The sequence below is a fragment of the Sorex araneus genome, chromosome X, assembly GCF_027595985.1.
Source record: "Sorex araneus isolate mSorAra2 chromosome X, mSorAra2.pri, whole genome shotgun sequence".
Classification (NCBI taxonomy): Eukaryota; Metazoa; Chordata; class Mammalia; order Eulipotyphla; family Soricidae; genus Sorex; species Sorex araneus.
The window spans coordinates 303,488,410-303,501,457 of NC_073313.1; the positions used below are offsets into that span (position 1 = coordinate 303,488,410).

General features: G+C 44.2%; 1 protein-coding gene across 4 annotated transcripts in view; it reads right to left on the bottom strand.

Moving 5' to 3' along the window:
- Window positions 1-13,048, bottom strand: part of TRABD2A (TraB domain containing 2A) — a 49,512-nt gene that overhangs the window by 3,979 nt on the left and 32,485 nt on the right. For 2 of the 4 annotated variants that reach the window (XM_055122272.1, XM_055122273.1), the window contains exons 3-5: window positions 12,333-12,479; window positions 6,180-6,354; window positions 2,404-2,459 (exon numbers count right to left, since the gene is read on the bottom strand). In XM_055122272.1, coding sequence (XP_054978247.1) covers window positions 2,404-2,459; window positions 6,180-6,354; window positions 12,333-12,479 — 378 coding nt within the window. Of the gene's footprint in view, window positions 1-2,368; window positions 2,460-6,179; window positions 6,355-12,332; window positions 12,480-13,048 lie in introns of all 4 variants that reach the window. The other 2 variants (XM_055122271.1, XM_004612017.2) reach the window with 1 other exon arrangement.

Sequence of the window (13,048 nt, forward strand, 5' to 3'; positions counted from 1 at the left end):
GATGGGTGGGGGAAGAATGTTGAAATCAATTAATACCTCTGTGGTCACCAGGAAGACGTTTCTAGAAACAAAGTTTTTGGAAACCACATGATCTCAGATCATGCCTTAGCAGTAGGCATGGCCAGGTCTGAAAATTTTAGCTAATTCATCTCAGAGCTTCTAGGCTGGCCTAAATACCCCATCACGGGTAAATTACTCATGAAGCTTTGACCTATGATCGTTGGGCCACGAGATAGGACCCTCTCATTGTGAGCCTGCTTATTTCTGCCTGCAGTTCAGTCCGCTAAGTGAATGGAACGCTCCAAGAAAGAACACCGGTCTAGCATGGCCTCTCTCTTGGGCTTGCGTGCAGAAGAGGACATAGGAGGAAAGAGAGCCTTGGATAAGGATAATTGACTTCTCTAGGCCTGTGTTGTGTCTGTAAAGTTGATCTCTCTCACCAGGTTCCTGGGAGGTTTAAAACAGCCCACGTTCCAGACTTTTGCACAGGGCTGAGTGCATAGATAGTACCCACTTTACATGCCTTGCCTTCTCCCATTTCTTCTATCTGGGGAAGAGTGACATTGTATGTACCACAGCAGGACTGACAGGGACTCTGAATCATCCCACTTGGCCAAAGACATTCACTAGATCTTCACTGGCATCAGTGGGCTAGCAGAAAAATGACCACTGCCCCTTCCCAAAATGCTCACATCTTACTTAATCCCCTGAGTCTTTGAATATGTTGCTTTGCATGGTAAAAGGAATTTTGCAGATGTGATTTAGTACCATGAGATGAGGAATAATCCCCGACCCTCTGATTCCAGTCTTATCAGAAGGTCCAGTCTTATCCTCTGAATCCTCAAAGCCAGAGAACCTTTCTGAGGTCAGTGAGAGATACAATGTTGTAGGCTTTGAAGTTTGAAACACAAAAGAATTTGACAAAGAATGTGAATAGTCTTTGTAAGTTGGAAAAGGCAAATAATTAGTGACCTCCCACAAACTCCATAAGGAGAATTCAGTCCTACCAACATTTTAATTTTAATCTAATTGGTCATTTGGACCAAGAAAAAAAATATCCTGGGAAGAAAGGGGGTACAGTAGGAAATGACTGAACCTTCAGAATCAGACTGATAGGACCCCCATCTCTTCCTTTTCTCTGCCCTGGGAAGAGTAATTTTGCAACAGAGCATTTCCTAAGCACTCCATCCTACAGACAAGGTAGAGTAGTAGTCTTTTCCTAAGTCTAACACATACCCTTCTCTATGTTCCTAACACTAACCACCCCAAAACTCAGGGGGCTAAGATAGGCCATTTAGCAAACTTCTTGCCCAGACCCCCCTGCCCAGGTTCAAGTTTCATAGGATCAGAATCATCCATCAAGGATCATCACATGGCTGCTAAATAAAGTCAGGGAGAAGGAAACAGTTCTTCCAGTGACTAGCCTGGCCGTCCTCTCTACATCAACTTCTTTGTTGTGACCATTTCCCTCACTCAAGGTCCTTATCATATCACCCTCTCATTTCCAAAGGAAACAAGAGCTCTCTTGGAAATCTAGGAGCACTGGAGGCATAATCACCACTAAAAACACTTCAGTAAATATCACCCTCAGGGAGCACACATGATTTTCAGCTATGAGGATCTACTGTGAAAGCACACACCAAATGTCATGGCTTCATGCAAAAAGGTGAACCCAGGTCAGCACAGTGGAGGAAACTGTGAAACAAGCACTGAATCTCAAAGGTTCCTCCATGAGAAAAAAAAGAAATGAGTTAACCCCAGGCAGAGGAAACTGTATGAACAAAGACAAGGGTTCTAGAAAGTGAAGAGGGTAGAAGAAAGCAGTGCAGGGCACTGGGCCTCCTGAGTTTTTGGCAGAAGAGACGGTGTCTTGGCACAGAAAAGAGAAATAGAATGAAAACTACTCTAACTGCATGATGGCATAGACAAAAACAGATGTTGATGTACAGGTCCACATGTCTGGAAAGTTGATAATGTTAGAAACCAATGTCAAATGTTATTCTATTTACAAAGGGTGGGAGGGAGGCAGGGAGGGAGGTTAAACAGAAAAAGAGGGGTACTGTTCCTCCCCCCCAAGGTGGAGCTCTCCCTGCACCCCAACCACTCTGACTTTATGTGATGCCTTATTCCACCATCTGCCCCCTGAAAATGTCCCAAATGCCCAGACAGAAAGGCACAGGACTTTCAGGTTATGCGCCTTCAACTTAAAGCTTTAAGCTGAGCCAGCAGCTGTGTGGCCTTTTAGTGGCCACTGGTCCTGAGGGTAAGGGCCATGCTGGCAGCCTGTAGGGCCGAATCAGGATCTTGCCCACTCTGGGCCCAGGCAGCCCCATGCAGCTCCCCCAGGATAGAAGCACAGGAAGGTTACTTGTTGACGGGTTGTCCGGCAGGGGCGTGTTCTACCTCATAGCCCTCGCGCCGCAGCACATCGAGCACCGTGTTGTTGCCCAGGAAATGACCTGCGGTAAGAAAGGGGATCAGAAAGGCAGCGAGGTTCCGATACTCTCACAACCACAGTGTCACAGACACACCCCAGGGCCAAGCAGAAACCGGCCAACTTTGGCCTTTCTGCCCAGCCCAGTCCATTCCACAGAGCTTCAGTCCTGTGGGACAGGGTGATAGCCGAGAGCGAGAGGTGAGGGTCGGCCACACAGCCACTGCACACCCAACCCCAGTCTTCTGTCTCAGTGCTATCATTTGCTTCAGCCACCTCTGAGTCCCTCCAGCCTACCCATGATTAAAACTGAACAACAAATGAGAAACTATTACTAACAGTACTGTATATCACAGTTTATAATTTATAAACTACAAGTTTATAAATATTAACTCATATTATATATGGGTTTAATAAATATAACTTTATATGTAAATATATAAAATTATATATAAATATAAATTTATATTTATTAAATTTGTATATAATGTACAAGTTTATATAAAATAAAAATAAATTTAATAAATATAAAGAATTATAATATAAATATATTATAAAAATTATAATTCATGGACGCATTCGGGTTAAAAGATGCATGCCGAAAGTAGATTGTAGACTGAACACGATATCCCCTTAATATCTCTATTGCAAACCACAACACCCAAAAGGAGAGAAAATAAAAGGAATGCCCTGCCTCTGAGGTGGGTGGGGTGGTGGAGGATGGTGCGGGGGTGGTGGGAGGGATGCTGGGAACATTGGTGGGGGAGAATGGGCACTGGTAGAGGGATAGGCAAATGATCATTGTATAACTATAATGTAAACATGAAAGTTCGTAAGTTTGTAACTACCCACAGTGATCTATTAATAATAAATAAATAAATAAATAGTAAAGTATAAGTGGTAATAAATGTTATTAAAAACAAACATTTAGCAGAAGTCACCATGTCTGGAAACCCTAACCTCCAAGCCATTTTACTTTTTTATTCCTTTTTTTTAATAAAAAAGCAAAGATATATCTACACTCTGTCTTAAAGAAAATATTGTAAAGGTTGAGGTAGGTCTTTATGGTAGGGATTCAGCCCAGTACTGCCTCTCTCATTGTCAAGGATTGGTGGTTTGAGAGGTTTGGAGGGAATTGATCGCTGAGCACTGCTGGGTGTGACCCAAAAGCAAAATAAATAAAAAGGAAAGTGGGAGGCTAGGTCACACCCAGTGGTGCTCAGTGGCTTCTCCTCACTTTCTGTTTACTTAAAGCTTCGTAAATACTGTTCAATGGTGCTTTTATCTAATGTTTTTTCTGCCTCTACTAAGATGATTATGTGGTTCTTGCCCTTTATTCCATTAATATGGAATGTTACTTTAGTTTTCAGATGTCAGAGTCTGATTAATGGTCCCCCCCAAAATGCATCTGTATCCTAACCCCTGGAACTTTGTGAATGTCATATTGGAGGTGGAGAGTGAGGGGAGGGGGATTTTGTGATGCAATTAAGTTGATGATCAGGAGATTTTACTTGATCACTCTGCCATTCTGCATTTACCTGTTATTTTATTTGGTTTTTTTTTAAAAAAAAACTAAGGGATATGACCAAGTTTATGAAGTCAGTAGAGAAACTGAAAGCAGCCAGCCTAGAACTAGTCCTTCTGCCCTTAATTCTGGAGGGTACAGAGCTGGGTAAAAAATCACTTACAATGAATTATTATTACAAAAGAATTTATTCCCCCCCCCCCGCCCTCCACCTCCAAAAAAGCCCATGAGATGAACCTTACCAAGAAATTAACCTGCTGAGAACAATCATAGATGCGGGCTTTGTGACTGAAATCTCCAGGCTTTCTCGGAGTCAGGGATGGGCTACCTATCCCCACTTCTCTATACTTCTGGATACATTGGCAGTCATGTCCATACTCCAAAGCTGCCACCCAGTTAAAAATTTAACTCCAGCTGTACCACCCCATTAAAAATTCTGAAATTCCTGGAACACATGGCTACATTTGTAGCCATACAACATCTCAAACTACAACACTGAAAAACCAGCAGTAACACAAGACTGGATGGGATATAATGTTGAAGGCAACCAATCTCAATTAACAAAACATAAACACAGAAGGCTTAACCTATAACAATATCTTAGCAATCTCTCATACAAGGACTTAATGTCTCTATTGTGCAATACAACAATTTACACTAATTTTTCTCTAAGGAAACATTTTTTGATCATTCTGTTAACAAATTATTGATAACAGCAATATAAAATAAATTACTGAGGACCCATTTAGGGGCAGGCTTAAGGGGTGATAGGGAAACTTGGAGGCAATGGTGTAGGGAAGGTGTGATGGTGGTGTGATTGCAATCTTGAATGCCTATAACAAATCATCATGAACAGCTTTGTAAGCCAGTGTTTATGTAAAATATGGGGGGAAATTTACATATGGAGGCTTTACTTATTTCACATAAATTCCGTAACATATTAAAACAAAATTGCTTTAAAAGTTTTATTAATAACAGGTGAGACATGATTATTACCATAAGGAGATCCAAGTATAAAGTAAAATTTAACTTCCAAACTTTTAGCTTCCAAAGTTGAAAATGTATGTATGTAAACGATATAGGCATTTTATTATATTGTACTAAATAGTTTTAATTTTATAATTTACATAGGCTGAAATCACACAGTAATCACAAATTGGCTCTTATTAGTTTATTTTGTGACCATTCTATTTGCCATTTCTTAAAGTTTTGTTGGAATATGCAATATAAAGTAAATTTGTTATGTGCTTAAGGGAGCAGGTTGGAATTGGGAGGGAAACTAGGGATATTGGTGTAGAGAAAGTCACACTGGTGGTGTTGGAACACTAAATGCTTTAAACAACTTTGTAAGTCATGTTTTTTTTAGATAAACTTTATTTATTTATTTTTGCTTTTTGGGTCACACCCGGCAACGCACAGGGGTTACTCCTGGCGGTGCTCAGGGGACCATATGGGATGCTGGGAATTGAACCCGGGTCTGCCGCATGCAAGGCAAACACCCTATCCACTATGCTATTGCTCCAGCCCCTGTAAATCATGGTGTTCTTAATAAAAATTATTCTTTTTTTAAAAAAGTGAAAAGGGGCTGGAGCAATAGCACAGCGGGTAGGGCATTTGCTTGCACACAGCCAACTTGGGTTCAATTTCCACATTGCATATGGTCCCCTGAGCACCACCAGGGGTGATTCCTGAGTGCAGAGCCAGGAGTAACCCCTGAGCATTGCTGGGTGTGACCCAAAAAGAAAAAAAAAAAAGAAGGGCTGGCAGAAGGGGAGGGAGTAGCAGACAGAAGTGATACTGGACAGCAGTGATGGGTCTTCGGCACTTTGATAGTTGTGGAGATGCAGTAACATTGTAAACCAAAAAAAAAGAAAAAAACAAACACTGAAGCATTATAATTTCATTACCTCAATAACAATACAATAACAATACAGTTTATTTTTTTATAAAATATGTTGTATTCAGAAGAGAATGCAATGTCTTCCGAGGTTGGGGATGTATCCTGAGCCCAAGGTAGAATAATAGTTGTGTTGAAATCCCAGGCACCAACCCTTCCATACAAGTAGCAACCATGCTCCAACACCATTTGGAGCTACTCTACAACACAACTAAGTCAAAGGTGTCCCTCATCTCACCTCTCACCAGGGGGCCACCCTGGCATTCCCTTCTTGGAAATGGAACAGAGCCCAGCATCTCAGCAGAGGTAACTTTGCAACTCACCAGCTCCAAAGGCAAAGAAGAAGCCTTTGTCAGGAAACTCCTCCAAAAGAGCCTTCACCCGCTTGCCCATCCGCTCATTGCGCTTGTAGATAAGCTCCCGGCGGAAGTAGCTGTCAATTTCCTGAGCTGTGATGCGCTCTTGAGGTGGGAGTGTGGCATTAATAAAATTGGGAACCTACGACAGAATGTAGAGGGGGAAATGAGGAGCAACAGAATTATTCATGAAGTGGCTAAGTTTTATCATCCCATCACCCAACCTAGAGAGTCAAGACACTGAAGAAATGGGTCAAGTATGACAAATCATTCTTGGGGTCTCCTACCTTTTCAAACCATATGTCATTCTCTGCAACTCAAGTTAAAATAAATATATATTTATACTAAAGTGAACCCCAAAAAAGTCCTAGACTATTTTAAAAAGTACTCTTATCCCACTTACATGATCATGTTTGATGTCATGTATTTATAGAGAGACCATATCTTTGCATAACTCATTCTTGGATTTCACTTGCTTGATTCACAGATGATTGTTTAATAAAAAATTTTACAGGACTGGAGAGAAAGCTCAATGGGCTGAGGGACATGCTTTATACAGGAGGGCTGGGTCTGATGCCTGGCACTGCATGATCCCCAGGAATAGCCAGAAGTGACCCCTCTCCCTCCCCACCACAAGCACTGAGCCAGTAGCAGCCCTGGAACATCACCGGGGTGGGGGGGGGGAACCAAACACTGACAATATTTTCCATCATTATTATTAGGATTTAATAATTATGATTCCAAATATGTGTTTTTTCTATATAATTCAACTGGTTTTGGAATGTCATTTAAGTTTTCATTATCTCTTATTTTCTTTTCACCTCTTGCTTTCTCCAATGTTGCCTGCACTGGCAAAGTTTCCCTAGAGTCTGTGACACAGTAGCCAATATTTCATCTGACAGCTTAGCGCTCTGCCACCAAGGCCAGGACACTCAGGAGTGGGCCTTGCAGCACATACTCGGTTGGCGAGGCTGTCACACTTCACTCCCCACCGCCGTGGTGATTTCCCAACCGTCAGCCCTCTCTCCCTGTCTGTTGGATTCATGCTGCCTCCTCTACCCAGGAACTGAACCCAGTTCAGCTTAGTCCAACAGCTCAGGATGGCTCCCCTCCCTGCTTCTCTGACTTCCAGTAGCCTCTCAATGACCTTTGGAGAGTCCTCACCCTCCGTAACATAACCGGCAGTTGTTATTTTTGTCCCATCCTAAGATGTTCGCCCCCAAAATGAGATTACTGCATTTCCAAATGATTTCAAAAAGACAAGGAAATCTTCCTCTTCCTTTTGAAATCAAATTATTTCAAAAAGATTTACAAAGAAATCTTCCTCTTCCCTTTATCTTTTTTTTTTCCTTTTCTAGTTTTGGCCACACCCAGCAGTGCTCAGGAATCACTCCCAGCAGAGCTCAGGAACCATGCTGGAATCAAACAGGGTTAAGGGCAAACAACTTAACCCTTTCACTATCTCTCTACCTCCTCTCCTTACCATCTTCCTAAAAATCATGCTACTGATATAAGATCCTCCTGTCCATTTCCCAAAACCTCTTGCCTTCGGTTGAGCACTCCCTTTGGGACTGCCGGCCCACTCAGGCAGCCAGGGAGGTGTGGCTGGTACCCTATGTTGCACCTTCTCAGCTTGGTGTGTGCAGTCTCTGCCCCACTCAGCCCTACCTGACCAGGCCTCCTTCCAAACGCAACAGGCACATTCCGCTGTGCCCGACGCCCCCTGCAGGAGCCTGTGAGCAGGACAGGCCAGGAGGAGCCACAGGAAAGAAACACCAAACATCTGCCCCGACGGCTCCTTCAACCTCCCTGCATTTTATTTATCTTACTTTACTTTATTTTATTTTATTTTTATTAAAAACACCGTGATTTAAAAAGTTGATCATCATTAAGGGGATTCAGATCGGAAAGGAAGAAATCAAGCTCTCACTATTCGCAGACGATATGATACTATACCTAGAGAAGCCTAAAAGCTCTAGTAAGAAACTCTTAGAAACAATTGACCTGTACAGTAAAGTCGCAGGCTATAAAATCAATACCCAAAAATCCATGGCCTTCCTATATGCAAACAATGAGACAGAGGAAAGGGACATGAAAAAAGCAATCCCGTTCACAATCGTGCCCCAGAAAATCAAATACCTTGGAATCAGCTTAACTAAAGAAGTAAAGGACCTCTACAAAGAAAACTATAAAACACTACTCCATGAAATAAAAGAAGACATGAGGAAATGGAAACATATCCCCTGCTCATGGATAGGGAGAATAAACATTGTCAAAATGGCAATACTCCCCAAAGCATTATACAGATTTAACGCAATCCCTATAAGGATACCCATGGCATTCTTCAAAGAAATGGATCAAGAAATCCTGAAATTTATATGGAACAATAAATGCCCACGGATAGCTAAAACAATTCTTGGGAAAAAGATGATGGGAGGCATCACCCTCCCCAACCTTAAACTCTACTACAAAGCGATAACAATTAAAACAGCATGGTACTGGAACAAAGGCAGAGCTGAAGACCAATGGAATAGGGTGGAATATCCCTACACACAACCTCAAATGTACGATCATCTAATCCTTGATAAGGGAGCAAGAGATGTGAAGTGGAGCAAGGAAAGCCTCTTTAACAAATGGTGCTGGCACAACTGGACAACCACATGTAAAAGAATGGGCTTAGACCTCAACCTGACACCATGCACAAAAGTCAGATCAAAATGGATTAAAGACCTCAACATCAGATCACAAACCATAAGGTACATTGAAGATAAGGTCGGCAAACCCTCCACGATATTGAAGATAAAGGTATCTTCAAAGATGACACGGAACTAAGCAATCTAGTAGAAACAGAGATCAACAAATGGGACTACATTAAACTAAAAAGCTTCTGAACCGCAAAAGATACAGTGACCAAAATACAAAGACTATCTACAGAATGGGAAAGGATATTTACACAATACCCATCAGATAAGGGGTTGATATCAGTGGTATATAAAGCACTGGTTGAACTCTACAAGAAGAAAACATCCAACCCCATCAAAAAATGGGGCGAAGAAATGAACAGAAACTTTTCCAAGGAAGAGATACGAATGGCCAAAAGGCACATGAAAAAGTGCTCTGCATCACTAATCATCAGAGAGATGCAGATCAAAACAACTATGAGATACCACCTCACACCACAGAGACTAGCACACATCCAAAAGAACAAAAGCAACCGCTATTGGAGAGGATGTGGGGAGAAAGGGACCCTTCTACACTGCTGGTGGGAATGCTGACTAGTTCAGCCCTTTTGGAAAACAATATGGACGATTCTCAAAAAGCTAGAGGTTGGGGCTGGAGCAATAGCACAGCAGGTAGGGCGTTTGCCTTGCACGCGGCCGACCCGGGTTCGATTCCCAGCATCCCACATGGTCCCCTGAGCACCGCCAGAGGTAATTCCTGAGTGCAGAGCCAGGAGCAACCCCTGTGTATCGCCGGGTGTGACCCAAAAAGCAAAAAAAAAAAAAAAAAAAAAAAAAAAAAAGCTAGAGGTTGAGCTCCCATTTGACCCAGCAATACCACTGCTGGGAATATATCCCAGAGGAGCAAAAAAGTATAGTCGAAATGACATCTGCACTTATATGTTCATCGCAGCACTGTTTACAATAGCCAGAATCTGGAAAAAACCCGAGTGCCCTAAAACAGATGACTGGTTGAAGAAACTTTGGTACATCTATACAATGGAATACTATGCAGCTGTTAGAAAAAATGAGGTCATGAAGTTTGCATATAAGTGGATCAGCATGGAAAGTATCATGCTAAGTGAAATAAGTCAGAAAGAGAGAGACAGACATATAAAGATTGCACTCATCTGTGGAATATAGAATAATAGACTAGGAGTCTAATACCCAAGAATAGTAGAAATAAGTACTAGGAGATTGACTCCATGGCTTGGAGGCTGGTCTCTCATTCTGGGCAACTCAGAGAAGGGAACACTAAGTAAAATGTGGTCGAAGGTCATTCGGGGGAGGAGTGACGCGTGCCAAATGTAGACTAGAGACTGAACACAATGGCCACTCAACACCTTTATTGCAAACCACAACACCCAATCAGAGAGAGAACGAAAGGGAATACCCTGCCATAGTGGCAGTGTGGGGTGGGGGGAGACGGGACTGAAGAGGGTGGGAGGGACGCTGGGTTTACCGGTGGTGGAGAATGGGCACTGGTGAAGGGATGGGTTCTCGAACTTTGTATGGGGGAAACATGAGCACAATAATGTATAAATCTGTAACTGTACCCTCACGGTGATTCACTAATTTAAAAAATATATAAAAATAAATTTAAAAAATTTTAAATAATAATAAAAATACAAAGTTGATCATCATATGGCTATTTCAGGCATTTAGTGTTCCAATACCACCGGTGTGACCTTTCCTCCACCAAAGTTCCCATGTTCCCTCCCAACCCCAATCTGCCCTCTTAGGCATGTAACAAATTTACTTTATATGACTTGTTCCAACAAAACTTGAAGAAACGGCAAATAGAATGATCAGAAAATAAATCACAGACAGCGAATTTGTGGTTACTGTGTGATTTTAACCCATGTAAACAAGGAAATAAATCCCTTTCATATAATTAAATGCTTCTCATTTACATAAGTAGGTTTTCAACTCTGGAATCTATCAACCCCACCATTTGCCCATACAATTTCCAAAGTCCCTGTCCACCCAGCATCTCTGCCACTTCAAATGTTAAATGCTTACTTGGTCCCTCCCACGCCCTCACCCCTACAACCAAGAGAAGTGGCAACAACCATCAACTCTCCTCCTCCTTCAGTAAAGCACTTGCTTTCCCTCTCTGGCTCACTTTGCCTTGGTTTACTTCCACCCCTTCTAGACGCTGGGAAGCTCACTGTATTTTTTTGTTTTTCTGTTTGTTTGGGAGCCATACCCAGCAGTGCTCCTGGCTCTGCTCTCAGGGATCACTCCTGGCGGGCTTAGGGAAACCATATGGGATGCCGGGGACCAACGCGGGTGACTACATGCAAGGCAAGCACCTTACCCACTTTACTCTCTCATCGTATTTTCAGTGTTTGGAGGGCAATGTTGATTAAGTCTCTGGTTCTCTACTCCCTGCTGTCTCTCTTCTTTTTTTTTTTTCTTTTTGGTTCACACCCGACGATGCACAGGGGTTACTCCTGGCTCATGCACTCAGGAATTACTCCTGGTGGTGCTCGGGGGACATATGGGATGTTGAGAATCGAACCCGGGTCGGCCACATGCAAGGCAAATAGCCTACCCACTGTGCTGTCACTTCAGCCCCCGCTTTCTCTCTTCTGTTTCTGCCTCTTGGGCTCACATTTCTTTATGCCAAGGTCAGACAGGTGACAGGCCTGCACCAGCTCACTCGCACCCTCTGCTCCTGCTCTCTTTCCCAGCATCCTTCTGAAGAAGGCACCCAACCCGGTGGGCAGAGACCCCACCCTCCCTCCGGCAGAAGCATCTCTGGAACTTGCCACTTCCACGTGACATTCATGACATTCACAGAGGGAGAGCGGCAGGCTATGGTTAGTCCCTGGGAAGCCAGATGATGAAGGGAAACAAATCGCCAGCCCATGTCTCCTAAAGGGGGGCCTCAACCTCTTAGCCTTGACAGCTACTTCCATCCCCTGGAGGATCTCAGGGAAGACTGACCTGGATGGACACTCACGCCAGCTCGGCCCACCTCCCCTGCAGTATTACAGGACAGAACTGCGGGTGGCCTGCCCAGCTGCTTCTGTGGCTCCCCTCAAACAACCCCCAAACACTCCTGGTTGCATCGTGCTCGCTTGTTCCAAGAAACCACGGAAACACAAACTTTTGGTCCATCGTGTCTCCGGGATGTGAGCCTGAGTCAAGCACAAGGCTTTCAGACTCAGTTCCCTTCCTGAGTGCCTGGCAGCTTCATCCTTTGCCCATGATGGGGGTTAGCTCTCGTCGATGCCCCTCTCCGCCTCAGTCTCCCAAAAGACGCCTTTGTTCGCGGCAGCATCTCTGACTCACCCAATGCGGTCTTCTCACTCTGAGAGCCCACAGGAGGCCGAGCCTCTGTTCCTGCCCAACACCGTGCCACACTGGGCAGAGCAATGGTCAGGGCACTCACCTGGGCGCTGTCGTGGCTGAAGATGACAGAGCTGAGGTCTCCGCAGTTGTAGTGTTTGATGAGGTCCTCCGTGCTGTAGGGGACCTGAAGGCTGCCGGCCCGGAGGCTCTCGTGCTGCAGGAGGGTCTGGTTCAAAGCAAAGATAACCTAAAAGAAAAGGGAGAAGAGCCAGGTGCCTCTCATGCCCACGGCCACAGCGGCCACCGGCTGCCTTGGTTTCTTTTGTGCATACTGGGCAATCGCCTCCCCATTCAGTGCCTAAGGACATGAGCAGCCCTGGAAAAAGCTGGGGGTGGTGTTCAGAGACAAGACTGTCCGAAACAGCCTCCAGCAGGTGAGAGTTAGCACAAGGAGGGAAGATGCCTGCTCTGTATGCAGCTGGTCTAGGTTCCATCTCTCGCTCTGCCAGAAGGGACCCTTGAGCACAGAGCCAGGAGGAAGCCTTGAGCACTGCTGGATATGCCCCACCCTGCACCCCGCCCCCATACCCCTAAACACAAACAAACATCAAATCTGCCTCCATCCGATCATCTGGGTATGAAGAGAGGCACCAACATCCCAGAAACACTCCACCCCCACCAGCAGAGTGAACAGTTGAGACTATTCAAGGCTGGCCAGGAGAAGCTGGAGAGGCTGGGGGCCCTGCCTGCAGGGTGGGCGTGGTGGGAGGAGGGGTTGGGAACAGCACACACACACACACACACACACACACACAG